This window comes from Leptonychotes weddellii, chromosome 3 (genome assembly GCF_054177405.1).
Source record: "Leptonychotes weddellii isolate Sample4059 chromosome 3, ASM5417740v2, whole genome shotgun sequence".
In the NCBI taxonomy this organism is placed as follows: domain Eukaryota; kingdom Metazoa; phylum Chordata; class Mammalia; order Carnivora; family Phocidae; genus Leptonychotes; species Leptonychotes weddellii.
In genome coordinates this window covers 27755878-27781419 of record NC_138371.1, presented here as the reverse complement: position 1 = coordinate 27781419, position 25542 = coordinate 27755878, and the positions used below count along the sequence as shown (strand labels likewise).

Genomic DNA, 25542 nt, shown 5'->3' with positions numbered 1-25542 from the left:
GAGTCCCGCATCGGGCTCCCTGCTCAGCAGGGAGTCTGCTTCTCCCTCTGACCCTCCCCCCTCTCATGTGCTCTCTCTCATTCTCTCTCTCTCAAATAAATAAATAAAATCTTAAAAAAAAAATTTTTTAATCTTGATGTCATCATGTTTAGACAGTGAACATTTCAGTATAATTAATTTACTTTAAAAAATTGAATTGTAGGGACGCCTGGGTGGCTCAGTTGGTTAAGCGACTGCCTTCGGCTCAGGTCATGATCCTGGAGTCCCGGCATCGAGTCCCACATCGGGCTCCCTGCTTGGCGGGGAGCCTGCTTCTCCCTCTGACCCTCCCCCCTCTCATGTGCTCTCTGTCTCTCTCATTCTCTCTGTCTCAAATAAATAAATAAAATCTTAAAAAAAAAAAAAAAAGAAGATGGAGAGTGTTGTAATCTGTTCGTATGATGGCATCTGTTAGGTAAATGGCAGAGATGTCACTGGGCGAACTCAGGAAGAGCTTGTGGCCATGCTGAGGAGCACCAAGCAAGGAGAGACCGCGTCGCTGGTCGTCGCCCGTCAAGAAGGAACCTTTCTTCCCCGAGAGCTGGTAATGTTCAGGTCACAGTCTCACTGAATCGTCAATGCAGAGTTTTTAATACACTCAGTGAATTCATAGTAGCTGAGAGATGAGTTCTAAGGCACAGGTTTCGTTTGTAACAAGAACTGAATCACACTAGGAGGTTTTTTTGGGTCCCATTTGGGGGTGTCATGGCTTTGCGGTCTTAATGCGGTGAGTTGGACATATGCCACCAGTGCTTCCGGGATACAGACTCAAGCACCCTTTTAAGGAAGCCATTTAACAATATTCAACTAAACAAAATGTACTTTGAGTGTTATGCTATATGTTAGCTTTATGCAAAACACAGTCAGCAAAAATGGTCGTTCACCACCTTAATGCAGTTTGCAGTCTAAAAGGAAATAAAATATAACCAAGTCTTCACAATGGTGATGAAGGTGATGCAAAAGAACTGCAGGGTGCTATAGGAACATGTCACAAGGGCATTTAACCTAGTCATGAGGGCCGGGAACGGTACCCTAAGGAAGAGAGTTTTGAAAGTCTTGTGAAAATGTATGTTCTTTGACCTGCTAACTGTACTTCTAGTAATCTGTCCTAAACTGATCATCAAAGATGTGGAAAAAATTCATGTACATTGACTTTTTTTTTCTCGAGTCCTATTTATTTTAGTGATCTATTGGGCACTGTACAACTGTAAGGTATTAGTTAGATAAATAACTAGATAGCTCCCCAATGAAATGTATAGTTACTTAAAATGGTCTTGGGGATGAACTGATAATAACATGAGAAAAAGGTTCATAGAGCATTAAGAAAAAAAGTAGTGCATAAAATGATATAGGCAGCATGATCAGATTACATTAAAATATCTTAAAAACAAACAAAGAACCAGCAGGAGATGCACCCAGAAGGTTGGGATTATGAGACATACTAATTTTCTTATTTTTAAAATAATGAACACCTATTATTTTATTACTGACATGTATTTAAGAAGGCTATAGAAAAATTCAAAGGACTTTTATGGCTAATAACAAAAAGGATTTTTAATTACCCCTTTTTAAAAATTTTATTTCTTTTGCATCTACATAAGAAATGACAAAGGTTCATATAGGTAATGAGGTAGGTACTCCAGAGTTAGATCATCAGAACCAGTGAAGGTTAGTTGAGAAAACTGACTGCAGTTAGCTTGAAAAAGAGAAAGTTTAGGACACATTTTTATTGCTATCAAGTAATAAGGAGTTTTTGTATGGATCAAAAACGTAGACTTAATATATTTCTTCAGGTAGTTTCTATCCATTAGTGTACTTATGTATTAATCTGACTAACAATTTACTAAGTACAGGCTGTGCACTAAGTTGGAGGTTTTGGGGATACAAAAATAATTAAGACTCATTTCCTGCCCTCCTTGAGCTGGTACCAGAACAAATATTTGGAAGTGATAATGTTACAAGTTACAATAGTTTCTAACTGTTGGAGCTGTCCAAGAAGAAAACGGGCAACTTAGAATGTTGGAACAGAGCCAACCTCACCATCTGTCCAAGATGCTCTAGAAAAAATTCTCCCATTGATAAGGTGATAAGACTAGATAAATTCTAAGATAACTACTGTAAGCCTAATATTCTGTTATCTATGCTTATATTCATGTTTGAATATACAACCTTCCTGAAACACCTCTCTCATTTATTAATGCTCTAATCCTGACCAAAGGACCCCCTTCCCACCACGTTTCTGGTCCTTCCTTCTCCTTCCCATCATCTTGTCCATTTTTCCCCTTGCCCTATTGAATGCTCTGGGAAGATCTGCAGTAAAACAGGGAAGGGAAGAAGATTAGGTGGTATGAGCTGTAAAGACTATACTCCTCGCCTGCTTTCCTCCACTTGACTCCTCCATTGCCAGCCATTTTGGAAGGCAGAATCTTGAATTTCCTTCTCATTTCCTCACTTAAGCTCCTTACTCTTCCTAAAAAGAAATGCTGCAGAAACTTAGAGTCCAGATTTTTTTTCCTAGAATGCAGATGGATTTTTCTTTCAATCCTTTATTTATCCAAACACCTTGGTCCTTCTCTACAGGGGTCACAGTGAGAAGAAATAATTAGAAAGAGGCAGCATGTACATATGACAGGAAGCCCTTCACTTCTTGTCCAACTTTTCGGTTGCTAAAGATAAAACTCTTAGAAAACTTTGGAGGAACTATGTGCTTGTGTCAGGGATAGGAGAACAAGGAAAGAAGTTTTTGTGTCTTTAATTTTATTTTATTATGTTAAGCACCATACATTACATCATTAGTTTTTGATGTAGTGTTCCATGATTCATTGTTTGCTTATAACACCCAGTGCTCCATGCAGTACGTGCCCTCTTTAATAGCCATCACCAGGCTAACCCATCCCCCAACCCCTCTCCCCTCTAGAACCCTCAGTTTGTTTCTCAGAGTCCATAGTCTCTCATGGTTCGTCTCCCATCTCCGATTTCCCCGCCTTCATTTTTCCCTTCCTGCTATCTTCTTCTTTTTTTTTTTAAAACATATAATGTATTATTTGTTTCAGAAGTACAGGTCTGTGATTCAACAGTCTTACACAATTCACAGTGCTCACCATAGCACATATCCTCCCCAATGTCTATCACCCAGCCACCCCATCCCTCCCACCCCCCACCACTCCAGCAACCCTCAGTTTGTTTCCTGAGATTAAGAATAAGGAAAGAAGTTTTGACTGTGTATTCTGTTGAACTATGGTCCTGGAATGAGTGAAACCCTGCCTAGAAACAGAAACATTCCATGGGTGCCTGGGTGGCTCAATCAGTTAAGCGTCTCCCTTCAGCTCAGGTCATGATCCCAGGATCCTGGGATTGAGCTGCTATGGGGGGCTCCCTGCTCAGCAGGAAGTCTGTTTCTCCCTCTCCCTGTGCCCGCCGCCCCCCCCCCCACCCCGGCTTGTGCGAGTGCTCTTCTCTCTCTCTCAAATAAATAAAATCTTAAAAAAAAAGGAAGAGAAAGGAACATTCTAGCCAATAAAAGAACCTAATAACAGAGCTCCAGCTGAGAACTCATATACCCTCATGAGGCCTCAGTTTCCCGTCTAATAGTTCTTTTTACCCCTTTCCCTGTCTTCTAGAATTCGTGTGTGTGTGTGTGTGTGTGTGTGTGTGTGTCTTCTAGAATTCTTAACTTCACTGCTATTCCTTTGTTCTAGAAGCTCCCCCCCCCCGGCCCCCGGGTAAGGGGGAGAGGGATGTGACTTTACCCTGGTTGAAATTCTGAATGCATTCTCAATCACAGACAGTTGCAGCTGGAAGTTAATGAATGTAAAAATAGAATTTTCAAAGTAAAGGGGGCTGAAAGAATCAGTATGTCCAGATCTCATTTGCAGATGAGAAAAGAGGTTCAGTGTGGTGAAGTAACCTGTTGATGGTCCTGCATTGCTCAGGAACTGGAGGCATCGGTTTCTTTACGCTTTGCGCATTATCTCTGGAGTTCAACTCTGGAAGTTCCGCATCACACACTGTTTCTGTGTGATCTAGAGCAGCTCACAAAATCATTCTAAGGCTCATTTGACTCATCTTTATCATAAGATTGTTGTGAAGAGGGGCGCCTGGGTGGCTCAGTCGTTAAGCGTCTGCCTTCGGCTCAGGTCATGATCCCGGAGTCCTGGGATCGAGCCCCACATCGGGCTCCCTGCTCAGCGGGAAGCCTGCTTCTCCCTCTCCCACTCCCCCTGCTTGTGTTCCCTCTCTCACTGTCTCTCTCTGTCAAATAATAAATAAAATCTTTAAAAAAAAAAAAGATTGTTGCTAAGATTAAAAGAGATCATATATGCAAAGCTCTTGGCATAGTTCCTGGCCAATTGTAAGTTCTCAATATATGTGACCTATAATTATTCTAGTACCTTGGCACCTCTGTAGTATTAAATACAATAAAAGCACAGTACTAAACTTCACATACCTTGTAGGGAAAATAGATCTATTCAGGCTTGCCTGGGACTGACTAACCATTATTTTTACCATTGATTTTTTAATTATTATTTTAAAATACATACTGGTGTCCAAAATACTGAATTACAAAATAGAGAAAAAATTTTTTTTGGTTTGAAACTAAATCCATAAGTCAGGCAGCTTGTGTGTATTAGTTCACTCTCATTTAGTAGAATTTAGTGAAATTTGATTTCTATCCCAAAAAGTGACATCATAGGCCAAGCCCCCCAGGGAGCATATTAAATTAATTGTGCAACTGTGAGATTATGAGTGCCAATAAATTATTTGTTCTCATTGTTTTTAGTTTTATACCAAATTTGGAAGTCATGTGGTTAGTATCCCTTCTCCTAGAATTCTCTGGCAAACAGTCTAGACTCTTTAAAAAACATTTGACTTCTAATTATCTAAATATGTGGAATATTCTTTGTAACCACAGCAAAGCAAGGCCTTTGAGGATTACAAGCACCGAAGTAATGTGGACCCAGAATCCTTGTTTTGAGGAAATATGGACTAGTCTTCTTTGTCCAGCCCAAATGCCTTCCTTGAGTGCTAAGTGGCAAGAACCATACAGGAAGTTTAAAGAGAGGTCACGTTTGGCACGCACAGCACTGTTTCTCTGTGAATCACTTCATAGGGTGACATGCACAGGACTATTTGAAAGAACAGAAAGAAGAACAGTGTGCTATGTGACGCACTCTGTATTTTTCTTTCAAAAAAAATGAAGGTGTCACCACTTTGGTCTCTCCTCCCTTATCGTGACTGAGGCACACACTTAACTTCCATTGAAAATCTGGCAGGATGAAGGAAGGACAGCACTTCCTGCTTTTGTCTTGTTCTATCTCCTTTGAAGAAAACAAACCGTGTTTATTGTTTTCCTGTTCTGAGAAACTGTCCTCTCCCTTCTCTCAAGCCTTGCTGTTTCAGGAGCTGGATCCCCTCTGAATGGCACTGCTCTGCCTGGTTTCCGACAGTTAAATCTTCCTTACTTCCTCCTTATCTTCTCTCCTTGTAAAGTCTTAACACTTAGAGCCCAGGGAGCATGTGGTCAGCAGTGATACAGGAAGTCCCAATATAGGATGGTCTTTCTCGGATGTGACCCTCTGTCATTGCAGAGGCCTGAGCACCCATTTCCTGGTTATTTCTCCTGACCTGCCATGGGAGGGCTGGGCTGACTTCTTTCCATGTCCTTCCTCCCGAGCAACTGGTTAGTATCACAAATGCAGCGGTACATTTAGCTAACCTTCGTTCCATCGGCGACAGGCTGGGATGAACATCAAATGAGAGGAATTCATGTACTAGCATCATAACTGTTTAAGCTCTTTCTAGTATCTTTACCAAAGGAACTGTGTTTCAAAGGCAATCTTTCCAGAATCCCAAGCTGGAAGACGCTTTGATGTCTTCACCCCCTGACTGGGTGAGAGTTTATTAAAGAGGTGTTCACATAAGGAACGTTTTTGCAAAAGGGACTTTGAGGTTAGTGTTGGTAATAGAATCCCAAGGTGAAAGTGCTGTGTCTGCGTCTGCACTTGAAATGAACACTGTGCTCCGTAATCAGCGCTTTGTTTGGCCTGTGTTCTGTGAGAGACACGCTCTACGACTTCTCTCCCATCCCTGGCACCCCAAATTCTTGTGTTCTTATGCAAAGTGTCAGTTTAGGAAAGATCATGAAATACTAAAGGTTTCCTATTGATGTGCTGCCTTTATTTTTTTGAGAGTTTCAGAGCGAGAGCAAGCGAGAGAGACTGCATTGTTTGTCATGTAGGTGCATATACGTGCGCACATGTGTGTCTTCTTTCATTTACTGGGAGAAACAAACATGGTGCCATTCCTTTGTTAACCTCTTTAATGTTTCATGTTCTGACCTGCTGCCTTATCTTTAAATTATCCTGCAAATCACAGCAACCCCTGGTGGATAAAGCGAGCTGGGAACATTTCAAATGTATTTATAATTTCTACCTGCCAAGTTTGCCTGTATTAAATGCCGGCCTCTGCAAGTGGGATTAACTATATTTCAAGCAAGTAAGTTGCCGCTGCCTGGCATGACTGAGATCCAAAAGCTAGCCAGCCATGTTTGTCATGCCGATGTGACTTTCACTTAAGAATATTGCTTTTGCTGAGGAAAAAAAAAAATGCTCCCCACACACATGTGTGTGGACGCTCCCCAAATAGCTGCTGAGCTTAGTGTGGTCCAGGACCACCATATTTACCAATCCCTGTGACTGCCTTTGCAAAGGACATGTGGCTCCTGTTCCTTTACTGTTTATCTTCTTAGGAAGTGAAAAATTCATACCTTCAAATGTCAAATTATTTAATATCATAAATCATGCAAGAATTTTCATTTGAAATCTTAGATGAACCTCATTTAACTGATATATTATTTTATTCCCTTTGGCTATTAGATTCAAATGATTCCATGCTTAATTAACCAAGGTACTTAAGGAAGAATGAATATTATAGCAGCTATTTGTGGATAAGTAGCAGAAATTGAAGGATGATTTCAGAATGATTTGTCTACCTAAACCAAAGTGCAGGAGTTACGTTTTGGAATTTAAATAATTATTCAGAAATCAAAACGCAGCTATATTTTATGAATTCTCCAAATAACACAGTTCTTGTGACTTAAGATGGAATCCTTGCTAAAATACAGTCTCCATTTCTCCTTCTCTCTACCATATTTTTCCCCATTTAGTGCAATTCCGTTCAAGCAGTATTCATCTAATCCTAGTCAAGGTTCTGCAACATGAACTTCAGAGATGAATAAGATGTGTTCGTGTCCTCAAGGAGCTTCTAGCCTATAAAGAGTATGAGTTGGTCAAAGTATTCAATGAAGTGTTATGGGGATTCAAAGTTGGGGGACCAAGAAAACCTTTAAGATCATGATAGTGTTTGAGAAAGGTCTTGATCTTGATTGAGTAGGATTTCAAAATGCAGAGATACAGGGGAGAAGGAAACAGCATCTTCAAGTACTCTGAGATTAGAAAACATAAAACACATCAGGAAGATAGTAGGCAGCCCAACTCGATGGCTTACTGAGCAAGGGCTAACGTGAGAAATAGTGTTGTTTGGAATAAATTGGAAGAGGTGAAAAGACATTCAGATACCTGCTAAGAGCTTATTGTATTTGGCTGTAATGTAATCATTAGGAGCCTGGGATCTGGGATCAGTCAGACCTGGGTTCAATCCTGGCTCTGCCACCTATTGGCTGAATGGTCTTGATTAAGTTACTTTCCTGAGCTACCACCCCCACCCACAGCCCTGTTCCTCACCTCTAACTCAGGGATCAGAGTATTATCTACCTAAGAGACTGTCAGCATTAGAGATGTGTATAAAGTACTTAGAATAGGGCACATAGAATGTGAATCCTTGTTTTGCAATCTTACTCAACCTCTCTGTGTCTCAGTTTCCTCATTTGTCAAATGAGGATAATAACAGCACCTATCTTGTAGGGTTGTGAGAATTAGCTGAGCACAGATGCTGCTACACAGTGAGTGTCAAATAATATTATCTTCTGTTGTTATTTCCTGTGCCTGGTGCACACTGTATGTTCAGTAAGTATTTGTTGACTGAATAAATGAAAGCTACACATTATTAAAGCAGATGATATAGAAGGCTGGAAAGGGTATTGCTAAAGGCGCTGTGGCTCCTACTTTATGTCTGATCTGTATCTAATGCATTATCCTTCCTGATACAATTACTTTAAACCAAATAAAAATAATATGCATAGATTTCCTCAAATTTCAGAGCATTAGCAATCTCTCGTTATCACTACACAAGACAGTGAGGATAGGGATAGTACTGAGAGAATGTAAATCAGGGGCACCTGGGTGTGTCGGTGGGTTAAGCATCCAGCTCTTGATTTCCACTCAGGTTATGATCTCAGGGTTAGGAGATTGAGGGGGGTCAAACCTATCGTTGAATCCAAAATACTGAGTAAGCTCCTTCCACTGGGTTTCACTTGAGGTCTGTTCACTATGAGAATCTTCTTCATTCTTCAATTTACCTTTCCTGGAGTGTTTTCTTTTTTTCCCTCTGATTCCTGAAGTTGAGGTTTTCTGTTCAGAATGTTTTTTATGCAATTCTTGAAATTTATGCTACATATTTAAGGGAATTCCAGAGGGGCATTCTTCATATGCACTTACATTTGCCTCTACTCCAGGCTTTGGTCCCTCAGTTGGGAAATCTGAGATCTCTGTTTCTGTAATGGTCCCATCTTCTTTATATTCCTGTAAGTTAAGTCCAGAGTTCTCTAATGGGGCTTCATCTTCAGAATTCAACTCAATATCACTTTCATTTAGGCCAGGAGGTAGCAACCCACTCCACATCTTTTCTTCTGTCAGGAGCCAGCTGCCCGGCAGCCATCTTAAGACCCTGCCAACCTGAAGTATTTTTTTAAGTGCTTCAATCTCAGTTGAAGTGGCTCTCAAAGTGTGGTCTCGGGTCAGCAGAATACCATTACCTCAAAATTTGTCACACGTGCAAATTCTCAGGCTCCTTTCAGACTTGAAGAATCAGAAACTCTAGGGTTAGAGCTAAAGATATATTTTTAACAAGCCCTCCAGGTACTTCTGATGCTTACTCAAGTTTGAGAACCATTGGAATAGTGGTTTTGTTATAAAGGGCATAAAGGCCTATAGGATAACTTAGTCACTATACCTGACTAATTCCAATAACCAAATTTTCAACTTTTTCTATTCTGCAACAATTTTTTGCTCTGGAAGAAATATCCTGTGAAAATTTGAAGACCAGTTGAGTTGCGTCTCTGGTCATGTGCCTCTCATTTTGGCAAAGGGCCAGTGCTGAGCACAATCCAGTTACTCAACTCAATTACTCCTGATTCATTTAGGCAAACTCAATTGTACTTGACTTTTTCAGGCCCGACTCGATTGTGCTTTTAAATTCCCACACTCAATTTGATTGTGCTCAAAATTTGTTGTATGCCACCTTGTAACTTGTAGATTTAAGCACATACCAAAGAGAGGTGCTTCTAGGGCAGTTTTGAAGATTGGGTTATTGGTATTTGTTGGCACTTACACCTCTGTCCCTTCTCCCTTCCTCTCTGTCCCCAAGATGGGATGCTATAGGGTGAGATATGCTCCATTGGCCCCTTACATGGACCATATTCTACCCCCCCCCCAATCCTGCTATGGTTGAACTCATGGCAAAGATTTCAAAGATCCTAAGAAGATGATCCTCATTTACTGTCACAAAGCAACTATGTTTAGCTATTCCTATCTTAAAAATGGGGAAAATGAGACACGGAGACATTTCCCCTTACCAAACTTTACATTGTTTGTCAAAATCAGGATTTTTTTTTTTTAAGATTTCTACCTCACTGGGCTGCGCATCACACCTTCTTTCAGTTGTTCTGTGTACTAAGTGACTAAGTCCTTCTTCTTTGCCAAGTTTTTTAATGCATTCAATAACCCACAAGGCCGAGGGATTCGTAGTCATTTGCTACTCCCTGGGAAGTACTTATACCTGAAAGAATTTTACTGAACCCTTGTCAGCAAAATCTAGTCTTGATAAAATAGATGGTGATAAATGCTCTGGTTCAGCATTATTAAAACAGATGGAGGAAGTGCTGATCATTTTGCCTGGTTGTATGGCTTCCAGGTGTCAGAATGAAAATAATGACTTTTATCACAAGACTGGTTTTGTTGGGAGATTGGAAGGTAGTGGAAGAAGAAGTGTTCTATGCTGAAAAGAAGCTCTCACGAAATTTCAGAGGACTGGGGCCTAGTTACATTCTCCTGCAGTGTTAAGGCTGAGGGCCATGAGATTCGGCTGTCCTCTTGTGGTACAAGACGTATGTCTTATTAGTGGCCACTGTGGCCATGATTAGGCTTCTGGAGGTTCGATTAAAAAGAAGAATTTTCTAAACATACATGTTTAAACAGCTCAGAAAAAGCAAGATTGTAACCAACCACAGATTATATCCTTCTTATTATCCACGTTAGCCAAATGTTTCCAATAATTCATGCCAGGTGTTGATAGGGAGCAGCTGGGTAAGAAGGTGGTTACGAAACTCGGGGGATGACCTTGATTTGCTTAATTACCTCTCGGCCTGTGATCAGTACGTTTGCTAAGGCACATTTGGTGTAAGATAAGGAAATGCGTTCATTTTGTAACGGATATTTAAAGACTGGGGGGGGAGAAGTATAGCCTTAATTGATCGTGGTTAGCTAAGTACCGCAGTCGTGAAACTGCCACTACGGTCCATCTCATTTTGAAAGTGTACTTAAAGGTTTGAATATGTTTCATCTGCCTGTTTTTCAGGAAAATGTGTGATCTTTATCATTAAACAGTATCAGCTTAGGATTGCTACTTCTTTTTTTTTTTTCTCTTCCTCCTAAGGGCTGATAAAACAGAGATAGACACTTAAATCACAATCTGTTGCCACTTACTCTTCCCATGCCCCATCCCCAAAGATTCTCTGGGCAATGACTTTTCAATATGTTCTCATTATTTTTAATGAGTGTGCAGAACATATGACGCATAATGCACGAATAGATAGGTGCCCTTGTACTGAACTTGTCAGATGTAATAAAACGTTGAAGGAGTTAAGATGCGTTTTTCTTTAAGATATTATAATTATTTAAATTAAGATGCTCAAGTACAAATCACATGCTATTCAGTTCCTGTTGCTGCCTAAATGAAGCCCCACCACTATCCCAGGTCTCTCTTTAAAAAGAATGTTTAATCACAAACATTAAAAAGACAAAAGAACATTTAATATTGTTATGTCTCTTTAAGTTTACCCTTCTTTAAGTCTGCCCTGATGGCAGGATATTCAATTATAAACGAGTTCAATTATGTTTCCTGGCCACTTATTGAGTTATGTGAAGGAATTTTATCACCTAGTCTTTCCGTAATTAATTCTTTGCATTTCTTAGAGGCTTAACGACCAAAGGAAGGATTGTTTAACGGCTTGATATGTTGTTTCAGTTTTCCCACCTTTCCTCGTTCTCTTCTTTCTTCTGACCTATCATCCTGCCTTTCTAGAAGCAAATAACAGTATGGTATCTTTCTATTACAGAATATATTTCTGCATTATGTTTCTACATTAAAATGCCCGGTGGTGATGATGAGGAAGATAATGGTACATTACATTAACTTACATTAAAATGCCAGGTGGTGATGAAGATGGAGGTAATGGTAGGAGAATGGAGAAAAATATCCCCAAGAACAACAAAGCCTCCCCTTGATGGTCATTATTTCATAAATATTGGAGTCTGTGGCTCCTGGTATATGGAACTGTTGACCTTATCACCCTGCAGGGGAGTTATAGACTTTCAGCATAACTTGAAAGAGCTCACCTTCTCCCTCTTCTCCTTCCCAGAAGCTACATATTTCATCTGTAGACCCTTGACTTCCCACTGGAGGGGAAAAACACACAGAAACAAACAAGCAAAAAACAAAAAACAAACTCCAAAATGGCAAAACACAAAAAAAAACCCAACCAAAACATCTTACCTGTTACTTGCTTGCATTCCATCTCCCTGAGACCAAATATTTCTCTTCTTTGATACTCAGAGACTGGTATCCAGGAGAATTATCAGCCCTCTACTGCCCTCTATTTCTGGGTCCATACTGATGATGAAAGGACTCAATTGTTCAGCAAATACTGAACACCTATTCCCAGTTTAGCTGATCAGATATTTAGTAAACATTTATTTGTGCGAGAGTTGCGCCACATACTGTGTACTCTAAAATGTATTAAGACATGATCCCTGAACTCCAAGAACTTATAGACAATGCTGAGTGTCATTAGAGACACAAAAAATATGGCACACTACCTTCTGTGGGGAAGGCGGTTGGGAGGGGAAGAGTTGTACACATATTTTTTTTAGTTGCACAAATTGAAGGAATAAGCTAAGAGGTTAATAGTGAACCAGAAGTTATATAAAATGAAGAAATCAATAACGACTTTAAAATTATGAAAAATTTCATTAATGAGATGGGATTCTGTTTGGGCCATGGATAGATTCAAAGAAGCAAGGAAAGTAGGAAGTCCAGGAATATGGAAAAGCATGAGCCAATGGCAGGAAGGAAGACTGAGGAAAAGGGAGGAGTAGAGGAGAGGAACATTTTGGTCATAGTGATAATACTGTTGGCTACTTATGCTGTCATGTGAGCAAAATTTGTATGTCTATAACCAGACTATTTCCAAGGATATATAGAAATCCATCAAAGTTAAGATCCATTTGACGCCTTCTTTTATAAAGTCTGTGTTCATAAGTTCCCTAAGTTCTGGGTTTAGGTTTATTCCTGAGGCTTGCATTCAACTGGAGCATCTGCAAGGCGGGAAGGTTCAAGATGGTCTCACTACATGGCTGTCACTTGGTTCTGGCTGTTGGATGGGGCACCTTGATTCTAGTTAATGTGTCTTTTCATCCTCTAGAAAGCTAGTCCAGCTTCCTTATAGGACATTTCAGAACAACAAAAATAGAAGATGCAGGGGCTCTTAAGTTCTAGCCTTGCAGGTTGCACAGTGTTACTTCTGCTTCATTCTTTTTGTCAAAGTAAGTCACAATGCTCATTAGGATTCAGGGGATGGGTAGATAGATGCCATGACTGCCTGGAAAGAGCAGCAGAGTCACACTTCCAGGAGGCATAACTCACTGCGGCTAATATTGTTACAATCTCTCACATTCGGTTAGGAAAGCTGAAGAGAACACTGTTCTATAGCAGAATGAGTACTGGTCAGGGATGTGAGATGCCATTATTGACCCAGGACCGCCACTCTAGATGTTCAAGTTTAGAAAAGTCATTTAACTTCTTGGGTCTTATCTTTCTTAATTCCATTCATGAAGAGCTTATTGAGTTCTTTTTTGATGAAAATACGGTGTGAGAGAAGCCAGAGTAGAGAAGACTTGCCCTTTTCGCTAATTTTGTTGTTCAGCAGTATTTTTCATCATGACACTCTTGCTAAACATAAACTCCTGTCCCTCTTCGTGTGACTTTTCTTCCCAGCCCATGTAGATTTACCTTTCTACAGTAGATACCCACAATCTTGATCGGGGACTTGGGAATAAGAGCTGGATTATGGAGATAGTGATAAACTAATAAATACTAAAATTATCAAAATAAAAAAATTGACAGTAAACAGGGAGAAGAGTTCCCTTATCTACAAAACGAGGAGATTGAACCAATTGGTCTCTTAGACCACTTCCTACAGCAAAATAGTATTCTCTGAATTTCTGTGCATCAAATTTTGGCATGACGCTCAATACAGATAGCATCTGAATTATGAATGATCTCTCTGTATATGAATGGGCTGCAGGAGTGTGCCTCTGAGCGTTTGTTTGTTCTACAGTTCAGAATGCCTCAGGAGCATGTGACGTAAAGAGTGACTTCTCTTAAGTAAATGTAGAATAATATACTGCCAGCAGAGATCTCCCTCATGGCCACCTTCTTGACCCCTTGCCATTGTGGTTCTTGTTGCTATAGTAGTTAATACACACAGGTGTAGCCCTTCCTGCAATCTTCTGATGCCACCACAGCTGTGGGTACCATAAAAGACTTCACTCCTGTAGTTAGCTCGGAAGGAAATGTGTTCCTTCTTTCCAATATTGGAAGTTTCGGTGCATTTTCCCATAAGATGTTTTTAAATATAACCCATCTGATAGAATGTAAATTATTACATAGCGTTATGCTCTGGAGATACTGTGCAGTGAATAAACCCTGTTGGCTCTTTGCAACCCAGGCACAATTTATCAGTATTCCTTTTGACAGAGAGAGGAAAAATTCACGTTATAAGAAGCAGGTTTACAAACAAACTTAAATACATGCTTAAAAACTTAAATACAAACTTAAAAAACTTAACGTGTTTTTTAAGTAGAAATTGTCTCGTCTGTCCCTACCATCCTAGTTTATTTAAAGCTCATTTCCATTACACATGAAGAAAAGTGAATGAATTGCAAACACTTCATTAAGGTTTTGGCCATCCTTCATGCAATAAAAAATCTCTGGGTTCTGAATTCTTCAATTTGAAAAATAGGATTGTGTCTGCACTAGCAACTTGTTGAAAACTTGGCAGATACTTTCAATGTAATTATTAATGCGAGCCACCTCAATTCCTCTTTGGTATGAGACAGATTGTAAATACATTATATAAATAAATATTAATGCAATTATTAACTTGATAATTTTATGTGCTATGTAGGCATACAAAGAAATTAAAGATGAAGGCTGCTGAACTTGTGTTTGAGGATATACATAGCAGTGACTTATTCCCCGTATCATGAAGAGATGGAAGTACACTAGATCGAACCTTGTCTTCAGCTACATAACAGAGTATGACCGTAAAAAAAAAATATATGTAATTTCTCATAGTGGTTAAGTTAATAACATGTCACTATAATTTGTGTACTTCTGAAACAGAAACCAAATCATGTGGGTCCTAGTTGGAAAGAAAGTAAAGGCACATAGCTACAAACAAGCTAGTGGCTTACTTTTCGAAAAGCCCAGCATTTGCTGTCAGATAGTAGTTCAGAGGTTCCTCTTTAACCTGTAGGGTTTCTTACAGAAAAGAATTGCAATAGCACGTAAATGTCTGACTTCCTTCACAACCCTTTGAAAATGTAACCCGAGGATGGCGTTGCCTCTCACCCCTCAGCGTCCAATGGCTCTCAAGGGAGTTGGCAGGTCTTATCAGACTGGAGCAGCCAGACAAGGGCAGCCAGCACATTGAGAGGCCAGGGCAGTGTGATGGTCAAGGCCGTTGGGCAGGTAGTGAAAGGCCTCTCGCTGTGTTAAACAAATGTGGTTTCCTTCCTGGCTTCCGCAGGAGCTAATTTTGTTTTTCACTTCTCTCTTGGCATCAGAACAATAAGGACTCATAAGGCCATTCTGCCTGTGAGGAGATGTGCATTAGATTATCATAAATCCACAGATAAAAAGTACAGTGGTCAATGAGACCAGGCGTTCCTGGATGAAATAAAAGGTTTAATTGAAAATACTGTCCCAGGGGAAACATGATTGAGCATGGTATTGAGTAGACATTAATTACCTCAGACCAGAGAGTGAAGAAAGTGGAAGGAAGACCATTCCATTTATTTTAGGTTCCCAAATCTGCTTTCCTTTAAGAGAAGGTGGGGAGATTATTTGAGTAGACTGCTAGGAGGGAAAAAGTGAATTTTTGCTCATACATGATGTTCTTAGAACACCATTCATGTTTTTTTAGGAAGCTGCAGCTGAATTTTCTGCTAATACAGATATTTTTGTTGGAAGTTAGAGATTGAGGCAGAGCACAACGTGTCCTGATAGGCTGAAGAATGGTTAAAATTGATATATTCCTATTCTGTCGTTATAACATATTAGTAAATAAACTGCATTTATTCATAATTCTAGAATTTTTTTTATTCTTTATGTTTCTCAGCTTGTTTTTTTAGGAGGTTGGGTTTCCATTCCCTAGTGTAACAGAAAAAAAAAAATAAGTTGAAGAGGCATCTGAACATACGGTCCCCATTAAACACTAGACGGCTTGCTTTCTATCACTAAAATACGGCTGCCTTTATAAATCATGCATGTTTGTTTAGCCAGTGCCCTACTTTTGATGTGGCTAAAATAATGGGATGAACTCTACATCGACAAGAGACAAAGCCTAGGATCAAGGACTGCCTTAACAAGACAGTAATTGGTCAGGTGTCTCTTCTAGCAGTCATTAACATATTTGAATTATGACTTTGAATCTTCCTTCGGGTCAAATAGCATATAAAAAATATTCTGGATTACCCATGACTAATATGCAATGGATTTGAAAGGCAAAGACAGGGAGATACCAGATACATTGAGAGTGTTTGATTTGGTGTTTGTACACAATGCTGCCCAATTTAGTAAAACAAACAAACAAAAAATGTCGAAGGAACTTTTGGTTTATTTGCTTTTCAGTTTTATTTAGAGTAAGTGAAGTCACTCAGTAAGTGAATTTAAACTTCTAACCCAATTGTTTAGGAGTTGATAGAGACACGATCTTTGTTTTAAATGTGAAAAATTGCTTTTTTTAGGGTTAATTTGAACAGAGTAGTTGCCAAATAACACCAGCTGTCATAATAAAGTAGAAGTGAATGACAGATTTACTCCACCCCATATCAAAACTCAAGAGCGGATATGGTGATCAGATGAGCCAAAATAAATGTGAGTTCTTAGAAACATTTGTGAGCTATTTTCTTGCATAGCTCAGCCCTTCATAGGCATCAGTATGGCAACAGGTCATGATTCAGCTTATTAGCATTGTAGAAAATGAGGAACGGGAATTTGTTGCTGTATGTATCCTAAATCCACTACCCAATATTCCAAAATCCCATTTGATGACAGTGGTCATAGTGATAGTGGAACTTAATTAGCAGTTTTTAAAATAATTTTTAAATATTAATTAACTGTGGTCCATATTGAACTACAATGGGAGAATTAACTAATCCAACACTTATCAGCAGTGCTCTTAGGAGGAATAGGAAAAGTGATGAGAATCATAAGAATGGGAAAAAGAAAGTAAAATGGAATTCAGAGGAGGGCAAATTGTTTTCTCACTGGTAAAATCAGGGAAGGAAAAGTGGCTTATATTCTGAGACACAAAATCAGGGTGTTTGGAGATATTAAGTAAAGAGTCTCTTATTCCATTATACCTTCACTGCAAAATTTCTTTTGAGGTGAAAATAATTTCTGTATTTGATATATACACACATACATGTAAAATAAAGCTTTTTTTTCCTTATGCTTGACTTCAATATCATAAAAATGGTAGGTCTGTACTATCAGGAAAATGCTTGACTAAAATGCTTCATTCACTCACTGTACTTAGATGAGTCTTCCTTTTTCACGTATCAGCAAGTAAAAATGGAGTTGTGATGGATTAATTAAAAAAAAATTCCTTAGGCATGAGATAGTCCTTGTTTAGTCTTTGATGCGTACTTGACTTTGTTGGAAAATGAAGATCCATTAGTTCAGGGAAGAAAGAAATCCTGCTCAACCTACATCTAGGGAAATACTAATTGGAAGTGTGCTGAACTTTTAAACTTCTTGTAATTACACACTGAATTTACAGGAATTAAGGCCATAGAAATTGCTCCCTTACCCTTGTCCTGCTTTCACATATATATAAAAACAGCAAGGGAGAGGATCATTTGGAAGATGAATACTGAAGAAGAATAACATAAAGTGAAAGGCAGTATTCAGTAACCTAAGCCATTTATTTAAGACTCTAGAGCCACCTGAACAGTCCCTTTTAAGAACCTGGCAGGAACAATGCAGAGATGCAGGGGCAGGAATCTTCCCAGATCTAGGATACAGACTTCCTCTACCTTGGGAAAATCACACAGACATAGAAGCCACTCTCAAGTACAGACTATAGGATGGTGTGTTAGTCCATTTGGACTGCTGTAACAATACTGCAGGTTGGGTGGCTTATAAACAAGGGGAACTTATTTTTCACAGCTCTAGAGGTTGAAAGCCCAAGATCAGGATGCCAGCATGACCAGGTAAGGGCTGTCTTCTGCATCACAGATTTCTCGTTGTATCCTTAATGATGACAATGTCTAGGGAGCTCTTTATAAAGGCATTAATCCCATTCATGAGGATTCCACCCCCATGATATAATTGCCTTCCAAAGGCCCCACCTCTAAATGCCATCACCATGGGGATTAAGATTTCAACATGTGAATTTGGGGGGACACCAACATTCAGACGATCACAGATGAATGAATATATGTGTCAGGAGAAAATGTGATACCAAAGGAAAGGAAAGATATGATTAAAAGAAATAAAAACCCTATGATATATTATTAACCCTTGGTATCTCCCATATATAAAATATATATCAGTTGGAGGATGGGATTATTGATCTCAATTCACTTCCAAATAGTAGCATTATATATCCATCCTCTTGTCATAGTCTCATTATGTGTTTGTGGATAGTTCTTTTCCAAGTGCAGCCTGTGGATTTGGCCATGCGAATTCATTTGGCCAATTAGATGTTAGTGGATGTTTTGTGAACAAAGGCTTTAGAGATACTTTCATATTTGCATTCCTGTCTTTCAGCATGTGAGAAACATGTTTCAGATATCCAGTGGTCTAAGGAAGATGCTAGATACATGGAGCAGACATGTATGTGCCCCACACTTTGAAGGCAAACCTACTTGAGTCTAGCCTAGGTCATGCAAACCCCAGTCAACCTGCAGATATGTGAGCCTTATTGTTCGTATCCCAATTTGGCATGGTTTGTTATGCAACGTTTTTATGACAGCAACTGACTGATACACTTTTCCCCATTAATTAACTCTGGGTAGGTTTCCTTTCTCCCCAATTTGCTTGTCGTAGTGGGAATAGGGAAGATATATCCACATTTTACTTTTGATGGATTTTTCATAGTCTACAGAACATAAATGACTTCTTATTTTGAAGTCAGTTTTATCTGAAAATTAATTTTAATAGCATAATTGATTTAATTAAGATAAAATGCAAATTATATGCCTTCATCTACATATATAAAGGGCATATTACATATATGGTAAGAACATTCTCATTACAATAGTAAACATAACATGTACGGTGAATTTAAAATGGTTGCTATCCACTGAGATTTCTCAATCTCTATTTGGAATTTAGGATTATTTATCATGGATAGTGTTCTAAAGGGGATTGGTTTCCAGCTGGAGTCTCATTAGGTACAACTCAAACATCAGATGAAGGATAGAGTTAAAATGGCTATATTTTCATCATTTCCTTTTTTAAAGCCTTCACCAACAAACAAATTACCCCCTCCTCCAGCCCCCACAAAAATACTACTTTCTTGAGTCTGTGGTAGTACTGTTACTACATTGTAGCATAATTTAATAAACACGACTCTGCCCTTCAAAGTTCTGTGCCTCAAAGTGAAAGAACATTTATTGGGTCTTCTGGAGAAAATGAAGGTATTGGAGACACAATCTCTGCCTTTAGAATTCTTGAGTTGGGAAGAAAATTATATTATCTTTACTAAAAGAATTGTTGTGCCCTAAATAATGACACACATACTCAGAATGGTGGGTGTTAGATAGAACATTTTTATACTTTTACTCTAGTGGCTAGATATCTTAATCTGTGACTTCCTAAGATCCCAGTGAAAATAACTGTAATGCATTGTCTTTATATTATCGGCAGAAATCTCCCAATCCAAAACTAAAAACTAAAAATAAAAATAAATTAATTTCTCATAAAGAAACTAAATGTCATTTTTTTTCCCCTTTATGGAATAAGAGCTCCAGAATGTACTTGCTGTTCTATGTCTTTGGAAGCCTGGCCTGAGTCTGTACTTTTCTTCTATGATACTCTTTTATCGATGATGCGAGTTGTGACATATGGCATGTACACAGAAGCGTGACACAGAAGTAATGGAACTAGAAACTTAACCGTGAGGCTGTGTGGTATCTCTAGGACATTGTTCATGACCTACAAGATTTCTTTTCTCTTGAGCCTTCTCTGTTCCCCACTCCATTCCTTTCTACCTTGACCTCCCCTGTGTTCTCTAAAGCAACATGTCTTTAAGTGTAGGGGGGAATACTTTTCCTCTAATATGCTTCATGCAAAGGTGTTTTCCGTGATCAAGTGAAATTAGGGAATATGTATTAACCTCTTAAAAGCAGTGAGAAGTCCTAAAATAAACCTTTTCCCTAGAATTTTTCATAATAGAAACTATTGGGGTATTTGTCCTCACATGCAATGACTGTGACCCTGTGTTCTAGACCTTACATGGATCCAAGTCTTAGAAGGACCAATTTGGCTGGCATAGTTGGTTTCTAAAACCCTCTCTAATTGGGCGTGGCCTTGGGTCAGACCCCTGCAGCAAGCATGAGCCACCTATGGACTGACAGTCGTGGGGTCGGAGGGCACCTCCAATTCAGTGAGTTGCTACCCCTTCCTGAACAGTGACAGGCTGTGTGTGGAACAGGCACCATAATTGGTGTGCTCACTTCCATGAAGTGCTCTGTATTTTTTATTTATGTTCAGCTTTTGTCCTGGATAGTTGTCTTTTAAAGCTGTCAAATGCAGGTAGCTTGGCAGACAGAGTATTTGGGATGGCAAAGATATTGGAAGTATTTCACCTAGGACTCCAGCTTTTTCAAATAGGTCTGCTCCTCTAAGAATCAGGCCCTCTATGCTTCCTTTTTAGAGTATTATTACAATCGTACTGTTTGTTCTTAAATCTTATGTAAAAGCGTGTATTCTTGTATTTTAAACACTGAATGATTGTCTATAAAAGGTTTAAGACATTTTAATCAGGTTTCCGTAGTTCACTTTTAATGGGAAGGAATAAACACAAAACAAAAAGGACCTATTTCTTCCCCATATAAACAAAGCAGTTTCTAGTTTTATAAAGAATCCATGCTGCCTGAATTGTAATATATTCATTTATACTACTTTTCATGATGCAATATATTATATTCATTTCTTCCATGTTTATCAGAAAAAAGAAAAAACAGTGTTTTTTGCCAGTGTTACTAAACTATGGAATTTGCTGATCTTTCAAGTATATATACCATAAGTAGGAGAAGAAAAAGGATAGCTATAGGAATCTTAACTTTGACTTACTTCTGTTAGTTTTAATCTCTTAGTATTACATTAAAGCATTTTTATATTGAGCAGACAATGAAGAATGGACATTTTTTTTGGAAATTTGTTTCCTGGTATTAGATTAATCTTTGACTTAAAGGAAATTTTGATAAGTGCAGTCAGAAGTCAGCTCTTATGTTCAGTAGGTTCTTTCCTCATCCTTTCCAGAGAATGGATATCAAAAAACATGAAAAAAGTGTCTCAATTACAGACATTTTGTAGGATTTTCTTCATTCGGGTCTTTGGTTATAAAGTACTTGAACGTAGATGAATATTTACTTAAGGACATCACATAAGGAGGACATATATTTACTATATTGATAATCGAGCTATCCATAAGAAACCTACATTTAAGAAGTTTCCCCCATTGATTGGGTTAATTATCAACAACCTACAGTATGACTCAGAAGATTTTTAAATTATCTGCAGTGTGACCTCTGACTCTTTCTTCTGATTTGTCTATATTGCCCAGAAGGCGAAAGACTTTAAAAAATAATCTGTCCACTTATAAATCACCCAGGGTTCTGCTGATTTCATTTATATATTAGCAACAGTTGGGGGGGAAAGTCTTTTACCTTTATTAAGATAATCATCCTTGGATCGCCATTTACCTTTGCATGTGCCTGCTCATCTCTTGCTGTGTTTTCTTTACTCTCTGAAAAGTACAATCTAAAATAGAATGCCTCCCAGCTGCTGGAAGGAGCCTCTTATCCCTACTCAAGGGTGATATTCACATTCTGAATTTTATGTAATCCAATTGACCAAAACCTTTTCATGCTTATAATAGCTACCCATACTTTTTTAGAAAATGTTAAAAATTCAGAAAATTACATGTCTTGCAGGTATCTTATCCTTTCACTGTAATGAAAATTTATTTAGCTATAACAAAAGTTTTATCACCTCAAATTCCTTAGAATTTACTTAGGCAAAAGTTAATAGTGCTTAAGCTTATTATAAAATATCCTGGCAGAATTGCCAGGTATGGCTTTTGCTTTATATAAAATATATATATATGCTTTATATAACATATATATATGCTTTATATAAAATATATATATATATGCTTTATATAATATATATATATTCATTTTTTTTTCCCTTAAAGCCCTCTTGTTTGAGTTTTGGTAATTGACAAAATGATTGCATGTAAATCATAACTCTTGCATAAAGTAAGCTCACAGCACAGACTAATTACACATTTGGGAGGCAAGGCAAAGACATCCAGAGCTTGCTTGTGCTGAGCCAAGAGCACAGCATTGAATGAAATGAGGGCCATAAAAGGTTCAGCATGGATGCTTTCAGGTCTGACCTAGGCTTCTAAGAAATTGAACACTGGCCCTACAGACCGGTGGATTCCCCTGGAGTTTGGAAGGCTGGGTTATTACTATACTAGCATGTGTGAATCAAGTACTGCTTTGCACTAAAGAACATTTCTGATTCCAGAGATGGCCCTATTTGGAATACTCTTAAGCAAATAATATAGATGCCTAGCAAGTCATCTTCCACCTCCCTTTCCTCTTCTCACACTGAGTAATTACTTTTGATATTTGTTTTTTGTTTTTGTGTGTGTGTGTGTCTTTTTTTAAGTTATTTGTTTCAGGGGTAAAGGTCTGTGATTCATCAGTCTTACACAATTCACAGCATTCACCATAGTACATACCCTCCCCAGTGTCCACCCAGCCACCCCATCCTGCCACCCCCCTCTCTCCAGCAACCTTCACTTTGTTTCCTGGGATTAAGAGTCTCTTATGGTTTGTGTCCCTCTCTGGTTTCATCTTGTTTCATTTTTTCCTCCCATCCCCTATGATCCTCTGTCTTATTTCTCAAATTCCTCATATCAGTGAGGTCATATGATACTTGTTTTTCTCTGATTGACTTATTTCGCTTAGCATAATACCCTCCGGTTCCATCCACGTCATTGCAAATGGCAAGATTTCATTCCTTTTGATGGCTGCATAATATTCCATTGTATATATATACACCACATCTTCTTATCCATTCATCTGTTGATGGACATCTAGGCTCCTTCCATAGTTTGGCTATTGTGGACATTGCTGCTATAAACATTGGGGTGCACGTGCCCCTTCAGATCACTACATTTGTGTCTTTGCCGTAAATACCCAGTAGCGCAACTGCTGGGTTGTAGGATAGCTCTATTTTCAACTTTTTGAGGACCCTCCATACTGTTTTCCAGAGTGGCTACACCAGCTTGCATTCCCACCAACAGTGTAGGAGGATTCCCCTTTCTCCGCATCCTTGCCAACATCTGTCGTTTCCTAACTTGTTCATTTTAGCCATTCTGACTGGTGTGATTTGTATTTCCCTGATGCCCAGTGATGTTGAGCACTTTTTCATGTGTCTGTTGGCCATTTGGATGTCTTCTTTGCAGAAATGTCTGTTCATATCTTCTGCCCATTTCTTGATTGGATTATTTGTTCTTTGGGTGTTGAGTTTGTTAAGTTCTTTATAGATTTTGGATATTAGCCCTTTATCTGACATGTCATTTGCAAATATCTTCTCCCATTCTGTCGGTTATCTTTTGGTTTGGTTGACTGTTTCCTTTGCTGTGCAAAAGCTTTTTATCTTGATGAAGTCCCAATAGTTCATTTTTGCCCTTGCTTCCCTTGCCTTTGGTGATGTGTTTAGGAAGAAGTTGCTACGGCTGAAGTCAAAGAGGTTGCTGCCTGTGTTCTCCTCTAGGATTTTGTTGGATTCCTGTCTGCCATTTAGGTCTTTCATCCATTTTGAGTATATTTGTGTGTGGTGTAAGGAAATGGTCCAGTTTCATTCTTCTGCATGTGGCTGTCCAATTTTCCCAACACCATTTGTTGAAGAGACTGTCTTTTTTCCATTGCACATTCTTTCCTGCTTTGTCGAAGATTAGTTGACCATAGAGTTGAGGGTCCATTTCTGAGCTCTCTATTCTGTTCCATTGATCTATGTGTCTGTTCTTGTTCTTGTGCCAGTACCATACTGTCTTGATGATCACAGCTTTGTAATAGAGCTTGAAGTCTGGAATTGTGATGCCACCAGCTTTGTTTTTCTTTTTCAACATTCCTCTGGCTATTCGGGGTCTTTTCTGGTTCCACACAAATTTTAGGATTATTTGTTCCATTTCTTTGAAATAAGTTGATGGTATTTTGATAGGGATTGCATTAAATGTGTAGATTGCTCTAGGTAGCATACATTTTCACAGTATTTGTTCGTCCAGGCCATGAACATGGAACGTTTTTCCATTTCTTTGTGTCTTCCTCAATTTCTTTCATAAGTATTCTATAGTTTTCAGAGTACAGATTCTTTGCCTATTTGGTTAGATTTATTCCTAGATATCTTAAGGGTTTGGGTACAATTGTAAATGGGATCGACTCCTTAATTTCTCTTTCTTCTGTCTTATTGTTGGTGTATAGAAATGTAACTGATTTCTGTGCATTGATTTTATATCCTGCAACTTTACTGAAATCTGTATGAGTTCTAGCAGTTTTGGGGTGGAGTATTTTGGGTTTTCCACATACAGTATCATATCATCTGTAAAAAGTGAGAGTTTCACTTCTTCTTTGCCGATTCGGATGCCTTTTATTTCTTTTTATTGTCTGATTGCTGAGGCTAGGACTTCTAGTACTATGTTGAATAGCAGTGGTGATAGTGGACATCCCTGCCATGTTCCTGACCTTAGGGGGAAAGCTCTCAGTTTTTTCCTATTGAGAATGATATTCGCTGTGGTTTTTTCATAGATGGCTTTTATGATATTGAGGTATGTACCCTCTATCCCTACACTGTGAAGAGTTTTGATCAAGAAAGGATGCTGTACTTTGTCAAGTGCTTTTTCTGCATCTATTGAGAGGATCATATGGTTCTTGTTCTTTCTTTTATTAAGGTAGTGTATCACATTGATTGATTTGTGGATATTGAACCAACCTTGCAGCCCAGGAATAAATCCTACTTGGTGGTGGTGAAAAATCCTTTTAATGTATTGTTGGATCCTACTGGCTAGTATTTTGGTGAGAATTTTTGCATCCATGTTCATCAGGGATATTGCTCTGTAGTTCTCCTTTTTGATGGGGTCTTGTCTGGTTTTGGGACCAAGGTAATGCTGGCCTCATAAAATGAGTTTGGAAGTTTTCCTTCCATTTCTATTTTTTGGACAGTTTCAGAAGAATAGGTATTAATTCTTCTTTAAACGTTTGGTAGAATTCCCCTGGGAAGCCATCTGGCCCTGGGCTCTTGTTTGTTGGGAGATTTTTGATGACTGCTTCAATTTCCTTACTGGTTATGGGTCTTTTCAGGTTTTCTATTTCTTCCTGGTTCAGTTTTGGTAGTTTATACATCTCTAGGAATGCACCCATTTCTTCCAGATTATCTAATTTGCTGGCATATACTTGTTCATAATATGTTCTTATAATTGTTTGTATTTCTTTGGTATTGGTTGTGATCTGTCCTCTT

The 25542-nt window shown here is 38.7% G+C and overlaps 1 protein-coding gene across 4 annotated transcripts in view; it reads left to right on the top strand.

The window, feature by feature from the left end:
- PARD3B (par-3 family cell polarity regulator beta) overlaps positions 1–25542 on the top strand; it is a 985082-nt gene that overhangs the window by 543049 nt on the left and 416491 nt on the right. For all 4 annotated transcript variants that reach the window (XM_081813815.1, XM_081813816.1, XM_081813818.1 and 1 more), the window contains one exon: positions 455–583. In XM_081813815.1, coding sequence (XP_081669941.1) covers positions 455–583 — 129 coding nt within the window. The remainder of the gene's footprint in view (positions 1–454; positions 584–25542) is intronic.